This window comes from Hippoglossus stenolepis, chromosome 9 (genome assembly GCF_022539355.2).
Source record: "Hippoglossus stenolepis isolate QCI-W04-F060 chromosome 9, HSTE1.2, whole genome shotgun sequence".
Classification (NCBI taxonomy): domain Eukaryota; kingdom Metazoa; phylum Chordata; class Actinopteri; order Pleuronectiformes; family Pleuronectidae; genus Hippoglossus; species Hippoglossus stenolepis.
Window position 1 is genome coordinate 12,656,831 of NC_061491.1, and position 22,076 is coordinate 12,678,906.

The 22,076-nt window shown below is 43.1% G+C and overlaps 2 protein-coding genes across 2 annotated transcripts in view; both read left to right on the top strand.

The window, feature by feature from the left end:
• kiaa0825 (KIAA0825 ortholog) overlaps positions 1-6,369 on the top strand; it is a 118,318-nt gene extending 111,949 nt beyond the window's left edge. Inside the window, exon 23 of the mRNA XM_035164879.2 lies at positions 5,548-6,369. Coding sequence (XP_035020770.2) covers positions 5,548-5,719 — 172 coding nt within the window. The 3' untranslated portion in view covers positions 5,720-6,369. The remainder of the gene's footprint in view (positions 1-5,547) is intronic.
• Positions 6,370-8,721: 2,352 nt separating this feature from the next.
• The window catches only part of fam172a (family with sequence similarity 172 member A), a 156,251-nt gene continuing 142,896 nt past the window's right edge, over positions 8,722-22,076 (top strand). The window contains exons 1-4 of the mRNA XM_035166498.2: positions 8,722-8,829; positions 9,326-9,458; positions 11,500-11,601; positions 15,509-15,609. Coding sequence (XP_035022389.1) covers positions 9,353-9,458; positions 11,500-11,601; positions 15,509-15,609 — 309 coding nt within the window. The 5' untranslated portion in view covers positions 8,722-8,829; positions 9,326-9,352. The remainder of the gene's footprint in view (positions 8,830-9,325; positions 9,459-11,499; positions 11,602-15,508; positions 15,610-22,076) is intronic.

Genomic DNA, 22,076 nt, shown 5'->3' on the forward strand with positions numbered 1-22,076 from the left:
TTCATGCTCTTCTGTGCCCCTCAGCTTGGGAGCATGTGTCTGTGCCAAAGCACGAACGAACGTGTCAACTTGTGTAACTGTGGATGTCCCTTCAAAGGGCCTTCACAGATCTGTCCAAGGCCCTTTGATCAGGCATTCTGTGACTCGCCTGCTCTCGGTGGCCCGGGAGGTGGGAGGGTGTGTGTGTGTGTGCTGGGTGGGAGACGGGTCTGGTTTGAAGTTGGGGAGACTGTGGTTTTGACCCACATGCTGGCACACACACAAATATATAAGCATCCACACACGCACACAGATCGTTTTAAGATTGACTCGCTGAAGCATATTGAAGTGGAACTTTATTCAATATGATGATACATCAAGTCTGTTATTGTAGTTTTTGATACATGGAGTCAAAATGTTATCTCATCACAAGATTAGAAAATAATAAATAAAAGAAATCCACCTCCGTAAAGAGCTTGTTTTGAGTGAGTGAAGTTCGAGAGTTATAAGGTTACGGCTCAGTCGTTTATACTAAACACAGCAGCCGCAGACTCGAGCTACCAGCTCATGTCTACTTTGAAATACATTTGCTTTGTTGTTGCACATTTTTGTCCTTGTTGATTTAGTGTGAGTCTTGTAGCTTCTGAGTGGACATCACTTTGGATTGAGATGAATTTCAGGTAGGGCCCTAATGCTGAGTGGCATCACCGTGCCATACGGACATACTGTAGACGTGACACTGAGTCGATCTGACAATAGAATGGATCAGTGTAGCAGCTAGCAAGTCAGAAGGTAGAGCATAATCCCTTCTGTCAAGTCTCTGTCTCGTCAATATTCAAATCCAGCCGGCTGTCCAATGGCTGTCAGTTACAATCTCCCTCCGGCTCGTGGCCTGGCACAGGCACATATCTAAATTGAATTGGATGTTTGCTTCTCAATGGAAATTGAGTCAAAGAGATGACCCCCCCCTACGCACACCCCCCTCCCCCAGCCTCTCCACCCCCTGTCTTGTATTGTAAACTTGTATGTTACCCCCCAACTGAACCAGATTTTAATCTGCAATATCCGCTCCTGACTAATAACTACTAACTGTTTTTCACTGTAATAAGAGGGCATGAACAAAAGCCCAAAGCACTTTCTTTCACCTCTTAGGTACTTCATGCTCTTTCCTGTAAGAGTTTATTCCCGTACACCTGGATGCACCGCAGCGTTGTCGGTGAATAATTGAAGGCCAACTAGGAGCATGAAGTGAGAGGACATGGACTTACCATGGCTACACCTGGTCTGAAACATACACTGTGCACATCCTTGTATGGTTATTCTTCCATTCCTATGAGAATGGCTCCTTTACGCTGCCTTTACATACAAAACGAGATACGTCGGTTTCAAACAAACAACCGTCACTGCCCTCAGACAGAAGGTGCTGTTAGTTTCCATATACGTATTTAACATTGAGCATAAATGGGCCTTCACCTCACCTTTACCCATCACCTTTAAATGCCTAACCTTGAACTCTGACAACAGCAAGAAGTAGCTACTCGAATTTGTTTAAACTTATTCTGCTCAGGTATCTGTTTTTGAAAAAGTGAATCCATCTCAGTCCAGCTTTCACTGAGCAGACTCCTCATTCTCTGTGCTAGTTTGTTTTACTTGTCTCCAAAGTTTTGAAAAATCATTGTTCATCTGTTTCTTTCTTTCTTTACAGAGGGTGAATCCGAGTGTCTTGTTTAGCGAAGGGACACTTGTCAGTTGCGGCCCAACTTTTGCGAAGCGCACATAAAATACTTAAAATCTTTTCTAACTCATCTGTCACTCTAACCTCGGGTTCTAACCTCAAATGAGATGTGTGAAGACATGACGACCACACAAAACGATGTCTGTTGACAACAAGTAACTTGATTCCAAGGGTCTAAAACTGAAAGCTGTTCTCATGCGGGCAAAAATGATAGAGAGCAGTTAACCATAGGCTCGCTCTTTCTTTCTCTCTCTCTCTCCCCAGCTCTCCATCTTGTTCAGTCCCTCTTCTTCTTCTTCTCTGACACATGTCGCCCTGGCATGCATGGAAAGCCCTGACCTTTGGAAAGTTTAGCACTTTAAATATTTAGGCTTGGGTTATGATGGATCCTCCAGGCCCCGCGGCAATGTGCGAAGCCTCTGATTAGGACTGCTGTCAGAGTCATTTAGCCGAGTGTCTGGCTGCTGGTGGCGCTCTGTGTTTGACAGGCGAGCCTTTTAAACAAACAGCGGTCCCAGTGGCAGAGCGGGCAGGGCACCCAGTGCAGCACAAACACGCAGCGCTGTGAGAGAAACCACTCAGCCCGCTGACAGCTGCGGAGGAAACCACTGGCCACTGTCTCTCTGCCTCTCATGATCGTTCAAGCACTTTGTCTTTGTGCTCACTCACTCGCCCACTTGCACCTCCGCCTGTTTTATTTTGATGCCGTTCTTCTTCTTTTTCTTTCTTCTCCCCTTTCGATGTCGATATTTTCTTCACTATCACTTTACTTCCTGTGTTACAGTAAGATTTAGGAAGTTGATTGCCGGATGATCTCCGAGAAAGCTTATGCTCCTAATTTGTCAGACATCACTACTGATTATCAGCTGGAAATCCGGATGGATGCTGTGTGTCCCGCGCCTGCGTACAGTCCCGTGATTAGGACAGCTTACACTGATGTTCACGTTGAAATACATCTGAGCCAGCCTTTTCATCTCACTCTGAGACAATCTCCCGTGGCATCAATCCTGTAAATATATGACTCTTAATATGTGTGTCCTACTCTGTATTCAGGGGAAGAGCCAAGTCAGCAGCTCCAGTATTAATGCATGAGAAATGAGCAGAGCCCATAAGAATTAAAGGGTAAGGCTTCCCTTATTAAGATGTAAATTCCGGGGGGAAAACTTGCCGAAAATGAGGATACAGTGAAGTTATTGTCAACTTTAGCCTACTTATGCATTTCTAAGAGGCATTGTTGTGCTGTACTTGTTGAAATTAGATACACACAGCGGTGCACCTTGTGTGTAGTTTTGGCCCATTTGTCAGCGCAGGATCAACCAATCTCAACAAATACGCAACTTACACTTTACGGAACAATTTTTACACTTTTGGCAACATTATCTAGTGACAGCATACATGGCAACTATTGTGGTAATTCAATCTCTGTCTGTGTGCGCTCCCTCTTTTTTTCCCCCCACTCTCGCTCTCTCTACCTCTACCTCTCTCTCATTTCAAATTTGCACTTAACACCTTCCTGGGGAAAGGCTTCTCATTCATCAACGGTGTTTGTCCCGGTGACAAGCGGGGCGCCTCCTGCATATCAATATCAGCTAAGACAATGCTGAGCCTGTAACCTTCAGCTAAATGTCATTCTGCTTAATCCTATTTGAAAATTAAACATTGAAAAACCTTTAGCGCACCTTCCTGTCTCGCCCTCCTGTCTTTCTCCCTCCTTTATTGGCCACCACTCCTCTCCCGGCTCTCTGTCCTCCCTCGCTCGCTCGCTCTCTGATGTTCTTGTTTTGCTCCCCGTGTGACATTTGTATTGTTTTTGTTTGAGTGTTATTTGTGTCCCATAATGGTTATTTAGTGGAAACGATTTTAATTTTATGTCACTGGAAAAAAAATAACACGAGGGCTGTTTGTCTTCCCCTAGTAGTCATCCTCATTCCTCCTTAACGGTCTGTAGCAGTCACCGAAGACACGCTTAACTACCTCCCTCCTTTTCTTTTTAGGGGTAGGCCACTTATTCTTTGACAAATCGAATGAGTGAGATTTATAAAACAAAGAAACTAGCTACCAGGTGTACATGGAGGGAGAATGCTGCCTCATGAGAAGAAACCTCTCTGTCGAAGCTGCATATTTACACAGAGAGATTATAATCCCTACCGATGGTTAATTACCACGCTGACAGTGCTGGGGAAGCAGAGAAAATCCACATTCCAGGACAGCGTCTGAAACTTTGCCTCTGTGCTCTGCATCGAGAAGCCCGCTTTTTTATCATGCATGAAACACGCATGATATATCTGGCGTTTTACCTCCTCTCTCTCCGCTAACACACGCATGCATCACTCACATGCGTCGAGCACAACTGTATGGTTACATATTTGAAGATACACTGAGGAATCGGAAAAGGAGGGAGCGCAGGATAAAAGGAGAAGCAGAGATTGCAATGAAAATGCAATCATTTGCAGTCAGACAGATATAATTCCCCTCGGAGGGAGTGCGACGCGGCGGCGGCTCAAAGACAGCCCTCGTCCGGCTCTCCATATGGATTTGATTGACCACAGTCACTCATCTAGGGATTCCACTGAAATACTGCGGGTGAATTACAACGTGACTACCTTTGATGTCTTCTTATTGAAGCCCTCCGTCCACTCCATAGCTTAAAGAATTTGAAAATGCGCCAGGGAGACATAGTGTAGAAGTGGTTAAACAAGGCAACAAGATATGAGAAGCAATTTCCCTCAGGAAAATTAGTCAAAGAGGGAACGGCTTCTGCAGTGGCTACACTGTGTCTTGGTCACAGTGAGTGTAACAGGTGGAGTCTATAAGGTCTGCATTGTGATTTATTTGATGGGGAGGCCGGGCCATGAATGTCTTGGGAGGCAGAATCTGTTTATTCTGACAAAAATGAGAAACCATGCAAAATATGTGAAGCCCCGACACAGATCAAACATCAAGTAGGTGATGATAGTTTAACCTTCGTCTTACGACGAAACTTCACATAAAAGCACAATAACAGAGAAGCAAACATGCAAAACCTGAATGACCGAAATGCCACGTACCTCTCCCATGCAGTACAACAACAGGAAGGGGGAGAGGTGAAGCGGGAGACACACCCTTATCGGGAGGGTTCCCCCAAAAGTGGACGTAGGGGTGCACGACTTTACCAAACGTTCCCCACTGACAATGCAAGCCCATACATGCCAGGTGATAGCTTTGATTTTGTGTAACTACAATAAAATAAAATAAAATTGCACAGTGGATTCTGTGACGTATAATATTCGCCACTGTTACATGAGCATCGTGTTGACAGAAGAGGAAGAGAAGTAGAGGCAGAGAGGAAAAGTTTCTATTCTATTTGAGTCCGATAGTGTAACCCAGCAGCAGAGACTAGTGTGAAACTGACCCACACAGCATGAAAGAATAAAGAGAAGAATGCTCCCATATGAGAAGTTAAGGGGTGAAAATGTGTCTTACAGAGGCTTGAAGAGTTTCTGTGTGTGTGAGAATGTATTTTGGACAATCGGTTGCACCTCAGTGTGTGTTGAACCCAAGCGGCGCTGCACACCGTGGGGTCCTTTCTTTTATAGAGAGGAGGCGCGGGCTCACAAACAGACATAAACAACATTTTGCTGCTGCTGCAGTGATCCGGTGTTTTTTTATTTTTACAAAAAGAGAGCAGCGCAACTTGTAGTTTATGTGTCTAAACATTCACTTGGTTTCTTTCTAGCTGCTGCCGGGTGCGTGTTTTTATTTAAGTCTGGGCGTCAAATGTTTGTTTACGTTAAAAGAGCTGATGTTCCCTCTTGTTCTGTCCACCCACTCTCTGCGCCGTGTGTGCTTTCCAGGTGGGAGCTGCAGGAAGGTGCGGAGCTGGATGATGGAGAGAAAGCGATGGTGGAAGACCTTAAGAAAGCCTATTTCGTCTGCTGCTGCAGTGCGGGACCACCACCTGATGACACACAAGCAGAGCAGATCCAGAGGGAAACACAACCATCTGATGAAAGTGCTGCCCAATAAAAGTCCACGCAAATGGAACTTTTTTTTTTTTTTTTTTTACCACGTTGCAAACACTTGCTCGTAACATGTAGCTGCAGCTCCTGTGGTTGTAGAATGTGTGAGTGCAAGAGGGTCCGTGCATTTACTGGATGCAGTGAGATTGCACTATGTGTTTGTGCATGAAAACACGAGTGAATGAGAAGGTGAAACAACAAGAGCGAGGGAGACAGTGCCTCCCTCTTTACACACATGCATCACACAAACTCCCCGTGCTTTTCTGTGCTGCATCAAATGCATTTCATCTTTTTTTGAGGGCACATCTCCAGAAATCAGTTCTGGGAAATGGAGAACCCGGATTTGTTTTCCTGGGACGAGATGTGACTCTGTGATCATTGTAGGTAGTTGAATTTTTTTTGGGGGGGGGGAGACATTGGTGTCAGCGTACTTTCTCCTGGTTCCTGAACGCAAACATCAAAAATTACAACTGGGAAGCAAGAAGATTTTTTGATTACACTGTGTCCCAAAAATCTGCCCCACGCTGTCATATCAGTCAGTATTTTGTGCAAACCCCGAGAAAACATTTATTTTATGTGTAACACAATTGCTCTGTATATTTTTCCAACTGTGTCTGTATTTTGTTATTTATGAGATGGGGAGAGAGAGAGAGTGTTTTAGACTTAAACCTTTAAATAAAATAACATTCTTACTTCACCGTCAAATGTGCTCCTTCTATTGTGTGATCAATTTGTGTGATCTCTGAGCAGTCAATAATTGATTTTGATTCATCAACATGATGTTACATTCCCAAATACATACAGTACATCACATGTCCTTCCCTGTTATATTTGAAGTCAAATTATGCTTCTTCAATAGGATGTAATTTTAGCTCACAAAGGCTACTGCTGTGCAATTCCTCTGAGAGATAAGGAAATCACCTTCTTCTCCAGAGAGAGATGTTCCTTTCCTTGACTAGATTTTTAATGCAATTGTAGAAAGATTGTAATCGCCGAACCACTTAGAGAATATAACGGAGTTCGGCTTTTGCCTCTGAATAAAGGCACAACAGCGACAACAACATAGATCTTTTCAAAATGTATTTGATTTAACACAATAAAACAATTTTAGTTTGGTGTTGCGGGTAAAAAAAACAAGTCAAATAACTGTTGTAAGAATACAGTTTCCTCTCATCACTTCTCCCCTTCCTCTCCCTCCCCCTCAGAGGAAACACCGGAGGGGTTATCCGTTTGTATTTCCATTGTAGACAGGTGATCGGCTCAGGAGACATCTGTCAGTAAAGCTGACAGTATAATTCACAACAAATCATTACAAAGAATGATTCACCACAAAGCATAAATTGAATTCTTCTATTGTACCGAATTCATTTTTCGGGATTATCAAACCTACATAAACACCTTTAGAAACCCAGAGCTCAGCGTGACATATTTATACAGGATCAACGGTGACAGCATTTTGACTCCTCTCTGATTCCTTTTTTAACCGAGTCCCCTCGGTGCATTTGTGCATTGTCCCCAGCAGACATGTTGGTTTCATTTGTATGTTCATCCACTGAGTTCAACAAGCTACAAGTCAATGTACAGCAAACTGCCATGTTCGATTTAAAGGACGACCATTTTTTGTCTCTACTTCTACTATTTCTATTTTTTTTCTTCTATTTTTAAAGGGTAACACGAGGGAAATTGGTCCACTGATCCACCTCGTGCAGCAGCAGCAGCATCACCGATGAAGAAATATATATAGAAGATCCAACGCTGAGACATAATGATGAAGTAGACTGTTGCATTCGGTAACAGGCTACGAGTATTTTAACTTTTAATACTTTCAGTAGATCTAAAAGCTATTTCTTACTTTTACTTAAGAGTTAATGTTGCTTTTACTTTTACTTGAGTACATTATTGTCTATTTATTGGTAAAATGATTGAGTTCTTCCTTCACCACTGAATTGTCCAAGTCTCTGGCCTCAAATCTAAGTGAAATGACCAGTCACATGGTTGATTTATCAGAAGTCCAACTCGGGTGATGTAAATCCACACATCTGGTCTCGTGTGCTGCGCTCAGGGAGCAAGAAGAATCTCCTTTGTCGTGTGGAGCGTGGTGGATATCAGTGCCACAATATGTCATCTCTGTCTCTTAAGTGGGTCTCCCTTCGCTGCATCTCCGGTGCTCCGCATGAGGAATCAGGGTAGCTCAGCTCCCCAGAGGAACAGCTTCAACTTCTGGAGGCCGTCCACAAGTAGGGCATCCAGCTGAAGTTTAACCAGGAGGCTGGTTAGAGAGAGAGAATCAACAGCACATGGCATGAGGTAAAGGTATGTGGTGGAAACAGGGGAACAGGGTGTGGCAGGTGGTTTTGGTTAAGCCACCTCTAGAACAGTTCAATCAAGTAAACTTACATTATCTTTCTGATGGTTAATGAGAGAGGAAAGAGGAAAGGTTGTTATCTCAGATTTTTTAAATTAAATTAAAATTTAAAGCATCGGAAACCACTGGTTTAATCTTTAACAATGTGAAGTATTGTTATATTATTGTGCAAAATATTCATCCTAAAAGCAAACAACTGAAGCAGTCAAATAAAAGTAGTGGAGTAGAAAGTACAATGTTTCCCACTGAAATGCAGTGGAGTAGAAGTATAATGTAAAAGTACATCAAAACTGTACTTAAGTAGAGTACTCGAGTAAAAATTCTTACATATATTTTGCAACCTGTTTTGCTGTTTAGCAAAAATGTAATATTGTCATTATATGACAAGATTTTTACATCTTTACGTGGTGCTGGATATATTTTAAAAGATGACTCTGTAAAAAAACTTTAAAACGATCTCATCACTATACAACAGTGGGTATATTGTCATGATATAGAAATTATACACACACACACACACACGCGACACACACGCGCGCGCACACACACGCACAGTGAACATCTGGACGAACAGCAGCAGCAGCAGCGTCGGCGTGTTGTGCTACTGTGTCTTTAAATCTCCCTTCCAGTCCGTTGCCCCGGTAACCCGGAAGCGCCACACGCTCGTGCGGCTCCGCGCGGCTCCGAGTGCTTCCTGTTGTAGAAAACCTCCAGGAAGCTGCAGCGTGTGGACACTCGCGTTTGTACCGATGGTGCGTGAGTCGAGCGAAAGGCGTGCATGTGTCTCCTGTAAACAGCTGCTGCTCCTCTGCAGCCTCCCCGCGTCTCATTCCACCGAAGCTGCGGCTGCACACATGTCGGGGGGCTCTGACAAGAGTCAAATAAAGAGAAGCTGTCCGCAGCAGAGAGTTTAACAACTAGGGCCACTTGTGTTGCATCATGAACTCAGAGGCTGCACGTGATCAAAGTTGAACGAGCACACGGTGTCATGTCGGGCAGACGCAGTGTCAACAAACAGTTGTTGTGAAGTGTAAATGCGTTGTGTTGTCGCAGTGGGATTGATCCACTGCTCAGTGTGATGCACGCAGGCAGACAGAAGCTTGTAGCACGAGCAGGATTCAACAGTAGGGTGTGATGCTCGTGTCTCTGCAGTCAGGAGCGAGCGTGTGTAAACTATGGCACGTGACCCGGTGCTGCTGATACCTAGCTCTCAATGTGTTGCTCTTGTTTTCTCTCCACCTGGGACAGGATGCAGCTCAGTGACCTCCAGGACTCATGCTCTCTCATCTTGGTGCTGCCACACTCGCCCTGCACTTACTGTGGACCGCCATGGCCCAGGTCGCCGGCCAGGAGGACAGAGAGAAAACTACTGCACTCAAAGGTGACTTGAGAAGTTTGTTTTGAAAGGAAAAACAGTGGAGTTTGGTAGTGGTCATGAAAGAGAAGAAGAGAATACTAGAATACTAGTATTCTATACTAGTATTTTTTAATACTAGAATACTAGTAGTGAAAAAGAAGCTCTATAAAGAGTTCAGAACTTAGATGGTACTAGTTGCATATGTATATGTTGATTAGAGCTCGACTGATAGGGATATTCAGTGGCCAATACAACGCAGATATGATCAGTAAACATTTTCAAAATATTGGGTTATATATGTTATTATTAAATAACAGAATTGGCAATGATTCTTAAAGGGATAGTTCACCAAAAAATGAAATTTCACTCATTATTTACTCACCACAATGCCGATGGAGGGGTGGGCGAAGTGTTTGAGTCCACAAAACACTTTTGGAGTTTCAGGGGTAAACAGTGTTGCAGCCAAATCCAATACAATTGAAGTAAATGTGACGGATTCATCAAACGTTAAAAAAAAGCGACAGAAAATAACACAACAGGCCTTCATACTGCTCCTGTGGTGTCATCCAAGTGTCCAGAAGCCCAGACATTCAAATTCAACAAAATTTACGCCAAGGTTTTAGCCTAAATATCCGCTACCAGAACTAGCGATGCTACAGCACACCCTTGGGCGAGAGCTTGTGTGAAGTGTGTACGATGTGTGCGGGAACGTGGTTCTAGAGGAGGATGTCAGAGGACATTAAGGCTAAAAACATGGTGTCAATTACACTGTTTCAAGTCGAATATGAATGTTGGGGCTACGTTTGAAGAAGAGTTCACCAGTTGCTTCAATTGTATTGGATTAATTAATTAATTAATTAATTAATTTTCTGGTGAACTATCCCTGACAAAGTAATGTAATAAAGGCTTGATATTGTACAGTTTAACTACACATTTTATTATAAACAACTATAAATCAAAAGAAAACAGAAATACATTAATGAGTAACACAAATGATAAAATGTAAAGTAAAATGTAAACCTAAATACACTTATTTTGCTTTATTTCTTATTTAAAATAATAGTGTACACACATAAATACAGATACTGATGCGTCTGTGAAGGCTCATAACATCAAATATAATCAGCTAACGGATGAATCAGTCGAGTGTGAATGTTGATCCATTCAGTTTGATATATTCAGCCTTTTTAATAGTGTAGCATGGTACCTGCTTGCTTATTTTAGATCTGTCACTTTATCTTATGTCATTATCAACCCCGCCTCCCGATCTGGATCTGCACCAAAACTTAATGGGTTCTTCCCTGAGCCATATCGCATTGTTTTTGTTTTTCCGTGGTTACCCGCCTCCTGTTTTTTATGTAATCAAACTAACCAGCAGGGGTGAAAACAAAACCTCCCTGGTGGAGTAATAAATATAATAAATATTGCTGTAGTCACAGGAATAAATGCTTGAATAAAGAGGCAGAAACACAGATTTTGGTCTCATATTGTCATCAGGAAACGTGTATTCCCTCTAACTCCGGGGTGAGAGTGTATGCCTTTAAAAATCCAATATATATTAAAAAAATTGTGCCATCAACTGGAAGCTTCACCTACCACTTCATATTTCAACTTTCAGCTGGCTCCCAGAGTAGATAACGCAGGATGGGAAATGTCCCACTTAACCTTGAGTCAAATTTATTCACCCACCCTTTAGCACACCAATATGTGTAATTTGTTCCCCCCAGGTTTCTTTCTGCCTCAGTGATAGAATTTGCAGAAAAATGTCAATAGACATTTTTGGTTAGTATTTGAATATCCTCTTTCCTCCCTCTTTTTTTCCCTGCCACTTGAGGATGATGAAGGGCTCTTGGTTTGAGGAGGGAGGCATAGCATTTGCTTTGTCGCTTCATAACTTCACAAAATGGGAAGACATGATCAAATGTAGTTGATTTCCCCTCGATCTTATTATGATATAATGTGATTGAAATTATGATTTGAAAATTTGATGTTGACTTTGTCTGAAGAAAGGGAACTTCACACATTTTTCTCACCTTTTTTCTTTGCTCTCTCTCTCTCTCCTCAGATTTGCTGTCGAGAATAGACTTGGATGAACTGATGAAGAAAGATGAACCTCCATTCACTTTCCCCAAAACACTGGAGGAGTTTGAATACGCCTTCAGTGAGCGTAAGTTCATTTGTTAGTCTTCAAAGCAGAAGCCACAAGTCTCCGAGTGAGTTCCACGGCATGAACACAAAGCTCCAGCTCTAATTGATAAAAAAAATCTGATGAGGTCTAAGTGATGAGAATGACACTGACGGTGGAGGTGAAGTGTTTGAGCTCAGGTAAACATGAGGTCAAATCCTTGGCACTGGATTTGAGCCAAAACCACATGAGGTCTGGATATAAACTGGAGGAAAGTCTGCTCCCTGTCCTGTCGTCTATAACAGTTGTTCCCAATTTATTTGGCTTGTGAGACGTGAGCTCTTAAATTGAAACAGCATCAACTTTCAACCCCTTGTCACAAACTGAAGATATTCACCTAAGAGTGATATTCCCCCAGAAAATTATTAGAATTTTTCATTTGAATTCTTATTAGTCTCCTGAAGAAGAAAAACAGACCAGAGAAAAATCAGTTAGAATTTCCATAACAGACCAATATTTCCCCTCTTTAGTATCCTGCCTTTTATGATCTTGTGATCCTGCAGATTAATCTGGTGCTGAACCCCACATCTGCTCTGTAGACTTGGATCCTGTCTCTGTAGACATGTCAGTGCAGCTCTGCTATGCTCAGGAGTTAGAGAGGGTCGTCCACAAACCAGAACATCGGTGGTTCAATCCCAGGATCCTCCTGTCCATATGTGTCCTTGGCAAGAAACTGAACCCCAACATTGCCCCTGACGGCTGTGCCGACAGTGTGTGAATGTGACGTGTACTGTAAAGCACTTGGTGGTTGATAAGTTGGCATAAAAACAGTCCATTTACAATTAAAATCTACTGTGAAGTTGACTTAGCAACTAATTCCAATACGACTTTACTTTTAGTCAATATCAACAAAACGGAGTGTGTGTGTAACTGCAGCTCTGTTTAGTGTTTTTAAAATAATGACCTGTGTCTGTAGTAGCGTGGGTCATTTTGTGGGGTTACAGGTGTGGGTGGGTGGGTGTGCACGTGTCAGTTAACAGTGACAGTCAGCAGCAGAGCTGAAGCCACAGTGGTTTGGGTCCAGATGATCTAAAAAGTCTCTTTAGGTTTCTTTTGGCTTAATCAAACCAGGTGGAGGAAGGAGGAAGAGTTGGAAAGGCTGCTGCTGCTGCTGGTGGTGGTGGTGGTGGTGGTGGTGGTGGTGGTGGTGCTGCTGCTGCTGCTGCTGCTGCTGCTGCTGCTGGTGGTGGTGGTGGTGGTGCTGGTGGTGGTGGTGCTGCTGCTGCTGCTGCTGGCTGCTGCTGGTGGTGGTGCTGTGCTGCTGCTGCTGCTGCTGGTGGTGTGCTGGTGCTGCTGCTGGTGTGGTGTGGTGGTGGTGGTGGTTTATTTGGCTCTTAGCATTCCCCTGTAGTCTCTCTCTCCCCCTCTGTTCTCTGTCAGTGTCTCTGCTGGCTGTCTGCCTGGCTGAGTGGGGGGACATGTTGTGTACTCTACGGCCCGTCAGTAACCTACTCAGCCTTGCCCTCCGCCTGACGGAGCATTTGCATAACCTCGCTGTGCCTAAGAACAGAGACACGCACACTCACCCCCCCCCACCACCAGCAGCAGCCACCGTGCCAACACCCACCACCCCCTCTACCGCAGCCTCAAGTCCCAGCTCCCACAGAGGAAGACTGAGCTCCCATCGCCTCACCCTTTCATCTCACCTCTTCCCCTTTTCTCCCACCTCTCTCTGCATCTCTCTATTCCTGCCCCTTCCCTTCTCAAAAGCCCAAACGCAGCCTCACCCACCCACCCACCCACACACACTTGGATATACACACTTTAGCCCATCCATATGTCAGTTTCCACTCAGGCCTGTTTTTGAAGGATAGCATTTCTATTAACGCCACGGTGGCCCTCAGGCGGGGTCTCCAGTGTGTCGGCTCTCAGTCGCTCTGACTCGCAGGCAATTCGGTAGCTACGCCCGGGCTACCTCCGCCCGAGACAGGTGGAACAAAAATGTTAATTTGACCATGTAATGATGTGAATACAGACGAGTCTGTGTACAATAGTTTGCAGGTATCTTAATCACTGAAGATGATGGCTTCATCTCGCCAGCCCTCCGGTTTTCCATTACTGGAAATCCAAGGTTATGTACACCTAATTAAGCGGCCAAATTGAGAACAGAATGCTAATTATGACGGGAAAAGAGGAGAAAAGTTGAGAAAACGTTATTCCTCTGAGAGGATGTGTTGGGGGAGGTAATGGAGCCCACACACACACACACACACACACTCACACACCACACACTTCTTCTCTCCCTCCCTCACTCGCACAGACACACACACACACACCCCTCTCCTACAGTAGGATTTCATTACAGCTCCTCTCTTCCTTCTCTTAGGCAGTAGTGTTTAGATCCTCACCCCTCCACGAATGCATAATTGATTTTCTTCAAGGTACTTTTTGTGCACACTGCTTTATCCCAACTTCCCGCTCGTCTCCTACTCTACCTCTCAGGCACAAGTCGACTCTTTATTTATTTTTTTTAATGGAACACAATGTCAAACCTGCACTCGGAATTACATGTTGTATAACAACAAGCAGTGAAAACTTGTGCTGTAATACACTGTGTGTTAGCGACCTGAGATTTATCACATTGATAGAGGGGTGAAAGTGGTGGCAATTTAGAAGGAGATGAAAAAAAAGTGCTCATGCATCCTTTTATCTTGCGACGATATTACATTTATTTATATCTTTGATGGGTTTTTCTCACATTGTGCGATAATTGAGAAAGTATGAGAGCCCTCTGGCTATTTGGGTTAAATATGTGTACTCCTCAGTGGTACAGCTCTCACAGATTCTGCAGTCATAAAGGTCAAAATTAAATTTAACACTGTTTAGTGTTTTATTGTGTTATAGTGTCAACCGCAGGATCGATGGGCTCATTGCTAAGGTATAAACATAGTGGCTCCACAATCCACAGCCACACGAGGGTAATTGTTTATTAAGAAAAAGAGTGGTACCATTTCCAAACAGCGTTTTCTTGTCTTATGACTGTTCCATATGAAATAAAACCTAGATGTGTTAGGTGGTTACCTAGAGTTATAATAAATCACTTAAACATGATCCCAGAGAGCGTTAGTTTGTGCTCGGTTGTAATAACTGTGATTCTCTTTGGAAAAGCCCGTGACACTTTCCTGTAGGTCCACATCTGGTGCTACTGGCTGGAGGTGCTGGTGTGTCACTGTGTTTGTTTGGGTGTGTGAACTGTGCTTGTTAGAGTGACTGGCCGATGCCCAGCAATTGCAAGGAGCAGTTGTTGTCATGGGGCTAATGTGTGCCAGCCCACCTTTCTCTCTCTTTGTGCTCGCTCTCTTTCACACACACACACACACACACTCGCGCTCCGCTCCTTTAGCTTTCTCTCTAGGAGATTTCGGGTCGGAAAGGAAAGGGACAGACCTGTGGCCCGTCGCCAGCGTGAGCGAGGGAGAAGAGGGAGAAAGAAATGGACAGAGTTAAATAGGAAGGGGAGAGGCTTTTAGATGGATGAAATTCGGGAGAGAGAATTTTTGCCATACCAGCTGTCCAGCCCCAGCCTGCCAGACTACCCAGAAGGCCGTTGGAGTCGTGACTGGAAGAATGCTTCATCCACAGGCCTTGCACCTGCTATAAGGGGGAGGGGGGGGGGCAGACAGACTAGAAGAAAGAGAGATTGAACATTTACAAAAATGTGGTCGAGGTTAGTTTGTTTAATTTCGCTGAAGTAGCAGTATAGTAGTGCACATCTAGTCAGAAGGAGTCACCTGCCCAACATCCCAACATACCTCCAAACACACACACACACACACGCACACGCACACGCACACACACACACACACACACAAAACCATATATATATGGGTTAGTGTATATATACAGGTAATAATTGTGTTTAAAGTGTTTTTCTTTGTGTGTCCCACAGACGGTCAGCTCAGACATATAAAAACAGGAGAACCCTTTGTGTTCAATGCCAGAGAGGATCTTCACCGCTGGAACCAGAAACGCTACGAAGCTCTCGGAGAGGTAACACACTAATTCTCCTGATAGTGTTTTCTTAAACGCATACTTCAGGTTATCCGTCTTCAGCAACTCCGGCCTCAGCTACAGGGTTTTATTCGGATTTTCTGTCCAGAATAGTTTTGTAACATGACATTACAAGATGATGCAGTTGTTGTTGATTAGTTGTCGAGCGAAGAACATGGCATATAAACCCTCATCACACTCCTGAGACGATGCTTTGTTTAATGGATGTAAGGCTGAGTGGATTTTTGGCATTCACATTTATTGTCGATGCCCCCGTACAGATCAATTTCATTTCAAGTCTTTTCCCTTTGATTAACCAAGGTTAGGTGAGTTGGAAGCACGAGAAAAATGAGCTCAGTTCTCCGACATTTTAAAAGTTCATCTTTTTATCTCATTCGAGTGTCAATTCACAACCAAGGTCAAGCCTCTGTAGCTCTAGAGAAAATCAAGTGTTTCAAGTAAAAATTTGACTCTTATTACCTCCGACAATGAGGTTATAGTTTCACCCCTGTCCCCTTGAGTTTTATATATATGGTTGTAAGCAAGATAACTCAAAATCAACTGAAAAGATTTCCGTGAAACTTGGGGTAAGGAGAATCCATGCAATTTTTGTGCGGATCCTTAAGAGGCAGATCCAGGGATTTTGTTAAGATTGTGAAATCGTGTTATTTTTCTCAGGGAATAATTAATGGATCTTGATGAAAACCGGCATATTTAGGGGACTGATTCCTGTAAGTGAGTGTGATTTGGTGCAGTTTGATTGAATTTGACTGTTGAACAGTGGCGGAGGTGTGAAGGTAGTGGAATTCATGTTTTGAAATGAATACATTTATTTGTTTAAAGATGTTACATTTGCGTAGATTGACTGTAATGGACCCCAGCTCTTTTTCAAACACAATGTGGTAAATTGCCACACCCTGTGCACAGTACAATTCGTGTGTAAAAGGGGGCTGTGGAGCTCTTGCACATCTTTTCATTTCAAACTGGATGATTTGCCTTGTAACCTTCTTTTAAACTCCTTAAATACCAGTAGCCTCAGACTGGCCTCTGCTGAGGTGTATCTTGTGGTCCAGGCTTCTGTCAGATTAGAAAGAGGAAGGCTTACAAGTATTTTAAAAGTCATGGTCCACTGAGGCTGGTGAGCACAATCCTAATCATCTTGCTTGTCAGCTTAGTCGAGGTATGAGTTGAGTTTGAGGTCAAATTTAACACATAGCTACAGTTGAATTTTCAAACGTGAAATCTGAACAGGACGGTGACACATCCACAGATTCTGACCAAGAGTCTGAATCAGAAGTTTGCACCAGAACCTGAGCAGAGGTTCCAGACTAAGTCTTTATTTTGGTTGCAACGGTGCGCCTAACTTTTCCATTTAGGTGCACCAGCACATTTTCACTGCGTCTTTTGGCACCGTAATTATACACCTATTACACCTTTTCTTGACAGTTCCCATGTATATTAGTAATTTCTTAACTAGAGCTGGGTATCTCCACTGATTTCCCAAATCGATTCGATTCCGATTCACAAGGTTTTGATTCGATTTCAGATTCGATTCCATATTGATATGAAAGACATTCTCAGAGAACTAAAGCTGTAAACTGAACAAGGAAACCTCTAACTTGGTGCATTATTAAAAATATTAAGGTAGGCCCTTCATAATAACACATTTTGTTGGACGATATTTTGTCCCAGCCATTATTGCAGTAGATGATATTATTGTCATCATAGTGAAACCATTTTAAAGCACTGATATATTGATAATACAGCATAATCATGCAAGAGCAATGTACTTAATTCTAAAGAATATTCAGACCGACATTTGAATTAGAATAAGAAATATTAAAATATCCTAAAGACATAAAACATTAATAAAATAAACCACACACAATTAAAACAATAATCTCTGGCTCTGTCAACAATAACGGCTCTTGCATGAATATTGAACATTTGGCACAGGATATATGTTACCAGCTCAGTTAACAGGACGGATATGATTTAGATGAGCTTTTAGATTTGTATTGAACAAGGTTAGTTCAGTGTTTCACCTAGGCTTTGTGTGTGTGTGTGTGTGTGTGTGTGTGTGTGTGTGTGTGTGTGTGCGCGTGCGCGTGTGTGTGAACTCTGGAGCGATTTAATCAAACACAAAGTAAACTTTATTACTGTTCAGGTCCTAATAACTTCTGATGAGTATCGGTGTTTATTGTTAATGACCAAATGATTGCACTCTGGGGCCCTGAGACTGTCTCTGTAGTTTACCGTATACATACGAACAACACAGCAGGAGATTTGCAAGTCAGACGTGTTCACAACAACACAGACATCTCCTGGGCGTTCAGGCGAGGGGTGGCGCAGGAGGCAGGAAGTAACGTATACATTTCGCTGTGGAAATCACATGTTTTTGTCTTCAGCTCATCAACACGAGCGTCAGCTCTCACATCTCGTTGTCTTTCCCAGTTGACATCTTCGTCTGTGTCTTCTATTTTTACGGCAACTCTTTTTTTAATCCTGCGATATTGGCGTGCTTTTTTAAATTTTTCCACTTTTGCATCTGTTGCGTGTGAGAAACGTCATCAACACGCCCACTAGCTCGCGGTGAATCCTCCACAGAATCTCCTGCTGTTTTCTCACATGGGCTCATTCAGACCTTATCTGGAGTTTTCACCACGGGGCTGGCAGGAGAAACTCTGGAGCCACTGAATACATTGTGAAAGCAGCTCTAGAGACTTTACAGTTGCTGCTGCACGACTGGTGTGAATGGGATTTGACTGGGGATGAACTGATGACCTGTGCTGTTTGGTCTAGTGTAAACACATGAAGCACATGGGGAGCAAAGTTTGGACTCTGAAGGTTGCTTTTGGATTTTCATTTCAAGGATTCAATGCAACCTCAGGAAGTTTTGTGGCTTCACCATATATACAACTAAACAACATGATAGAGTTCACCTCTAATTCACTCCCACAGTACCACCGCATGCAATATGCATTAAGATAATGAGACAAATGTTCTTTTGTAATCAGTTTTTTTATTTGCATCCCCCGCTATGTTGCTTTTAATTGTTGTGCGCATTCTTTGAAGTTCAAAGCCAAGTGATAGACCCGTTTGTGGGATTACCTGGGTGTTTTTATTCTTTCTAATGCAGGTATACAGTCGCTCCTTTGAGAACATGCCTTCTGTGAAGCCCCCCACCCCCCCAAACACTCTTTTCTTTTGGCACTATCTACCAACATCTAAAAAGGCTGTAGAAACAAACATTTGGTAGCTGGAAAACAGGGGCCCTGAAAGAACACACAGACATTTAAACCAACTGAACTCAGACATCCGAGGGGGGCCAAACATTTGGAGAAAACAAATAATCATCAAGCGGGATGTATGCAAATTTTATTCATCCTGTGATTAAGAAATTGACAGAAGCCTCTTCTTTAGAGAGGAAAAAAAGGAAACGGTGTCAATCAGTGTTGATGTGCGCTCATGTAATGAGAACAGATACTCTGTGTTGTGCTGAAGGAGATTAACTGGCCGAGAAGAGAGGAACACTACCTGAATAAGCAGTACTATCTGTCTGTTGTTTTTAGGCCACAGATGATTCAAGAAAATGAATACTGCACCTCTCTCATACAGCTTTGCAGGAACAGATGCATTGTTTTTTTTTCCTGGTAAGAAAAATGCTCCATTATAAATAGACACAGCTACTGAATTGTATGCCTTTGGTTGTAAAATTAGGTTGTACTGCTTAGTCAGGTTCTGTATGTGCGAGTTTAAGAGTGTGTGTCACACAGGCGTACCTGCATGATTATTTCTGCGTCTGTCCTGCCAACAAACGCGTATCTATTTGTGCTCGCAATTCTCCCTGTTCTCCCATCCCTCCCATTCATTTCTGCATCAGGCGAGAGGAGAGACTGTGTCAGACGTCACGAGGCTAAAGGGTAAAATAAGCTTCTATGCAGACAGGCCTGTTATGGGCCAACGCCGCTCCACCACACACCCCAGTGCCCTCTATCAACCTGCCACCTGAGACGTTCTGCGAACCGGACACGACTCAGCGGCGGAGCTGTGAGGGATGGCACAAGGACGTGGGTGCATGTGTTTGCCCCTGGCAGTGTGTGAATAGAATGGCATCATCATTGCCCCCTAATGTTCATTCGCATACTGTTCTCGCCCAGCCCTCCCTCCATACCTCTGTCCATCTCTCCCTCCTCCTCCTGTCTTCTTCTCAGTGTCTTTATATCCTCACGGTTCTGTATTTTGTGTGGAGGACTCGGTGTGTGTGTGTGTGTGTGTGTGTGTGTGTGTGTGTGTGTGTGTGTGTGTGTGTGTGTGTGTGTGTGTGTGTGTGTGTGTGTGTGTGTGTGTGTGTCTCGGTACATGTGTGAGGGGGCTGGGGGGTGGCGGCTGTATTGTCAGACACATCACAGCACCAGATGTCCAATTTGCACTTCAGCTTCGTCTGAATGGAGGGACAGATACAAAGAGGGAGAACGAGGATGTTGGTGTGATGGCCTCCAAAGCAAAAGAAAGAGATGGGAACAAAATTTGGGTTGAGCACAAGAGCAGTGAATCATTTTTCACTCATCATCTTGATCCATAAAAAATAATTCAAACATGTTCTCCTATATTTATGTCACGATGTGGAGGTTTGCAGATGCTATTTCCCAAGATGCTCCCCCATTGGCCATATTTATGTCCATATAAGGGGCCTGTAGTTCAATACATGAAAAAAACATTAGTCTTAAACTCATACCACAGCACAAAGTATGTGCAAGTTACAGAGAAAGTGTGTTTAATGGTGCACATGTTGCACTTTGCATAAACATGGTAACTGCTAGAGCTCATGTCTTTGATTCAATAGATTTTTTTTAAATAGTTAAGGGCACTAACTGGCGAGATACATCAAACTAACTACTATTCTGTTTAGTGTTGTACAGAATAATTGTTTTAAATGGAGAACATCTCTTCTTGAAGATATGCACAATGCAGATTAAAAGAAGAAAGAGCAAACTAGAATGGCACTTAGAGTGCAGTCTGATTCTTTCAAGACCCATGAGAAATTTACAAATGAAATGATATAATAATAATAATAATAATAATAATAATAAATAAAAGTTAAAGAAAGTGATAAAAACAAATCCTGAAACATGAAACTGGAACCTCCTCAAAATTATATGGGTCATTTTCTGGTCCACCGCCCATTTCTTCACCAAGTTTGGTGCAAACTGGATCTGTAATTTCATATCCAGCTTAAAAATAAACAACCAGACAAACCAACAAACAGACATGGTTGAAAACATAACCTCTTAGACTGATTGGCCCAGTGTAAACATATAGGACCAGAACCATATGCTCTGCTATGAGCATCATTGAAAGGTCTAATTATTGTTGGAATACAGTTGTTCAAGGGAAAGCCAGGTTATGGGGGTGGTATTGATATTTTCTTCTGCTTATCCAAAGTCAACCACTTCCTAATGCCTTCATGGGGATCCTGTATAGTTTGGGGGGATGGTTATAGAACAAGAAAGGCCATATGTGGTTATAGGAGAAATAGGAAGTCTGCAACCAAAATATATATTTTTTATTTTTATAGATTTTAAACACTCTTTTAGACGATCTTTTTTTATTCCCATCAACCCCAGTGTGTAAATGTTTGTATGGTCGAATGTACTGATTGTTTTCTCTTCCCTCTTTTTTATACTGGTTTGTCTTGTGCAAACTAAAACTTTACACAAACCAAGACTGAAAACACTGAGGACTCTCTGGTGACATTTTCTGTCCTTGGCTCCCACTGTTATCGTAATGGCTGTATTACAGCTGTATTACAGCTGTGTTGCAGTGTAGGCTATCTGTGCGGTGTAGCTCGGTGCAGCAGGGTCACCCCAGCCCGTGTAGGTATCAGTTGTAGTCTAATTCCTGTGATTCAGTGATGAAGCTCCCTGATAGAACACAAGCATAGGGTCTGGCCCAGATGGAGCTCTATTAAGCTGTTAATAAATGAGGATTCTTCTCTGCTCTGCCTGCATCTGTGGAATGGAAGGCACTCGCAAATTTGTCCACACACACACACACACACACACCCACAGTCAGAATATTATAATGAAGTAAAACTAGCCAGATGGCTGAATTAGAAAGCCGTCTCTCTCTCTCTCTCTCTTTCTCCTTCTCTCTCTTCATCTCTCTCTTTCTCTGCTGTCCGTCTCTTACACCCTGTGCTGTCTCTCTCTTTTTTCTTTTTCTGTCTCCCTCTGTTTCCACGTTATCGATGTTGGGTAGCAGCGACCAGCTGGCCAAGGTTTAAGGCCCTGCTGAAGTGCCCTTGAGCAAAATTCTGATGTGACAGTGATGCAAAAATGTTTTTGGAGAAACAATACATGCAGGGAAACGGGTGAGATATAATCATCAGTTCAGTGGGGTAGACCTGTGGAGAGTTAGTGGTGGACTGGTTGATGAATATGTACCTGGACAAACGTTTAGTTTTG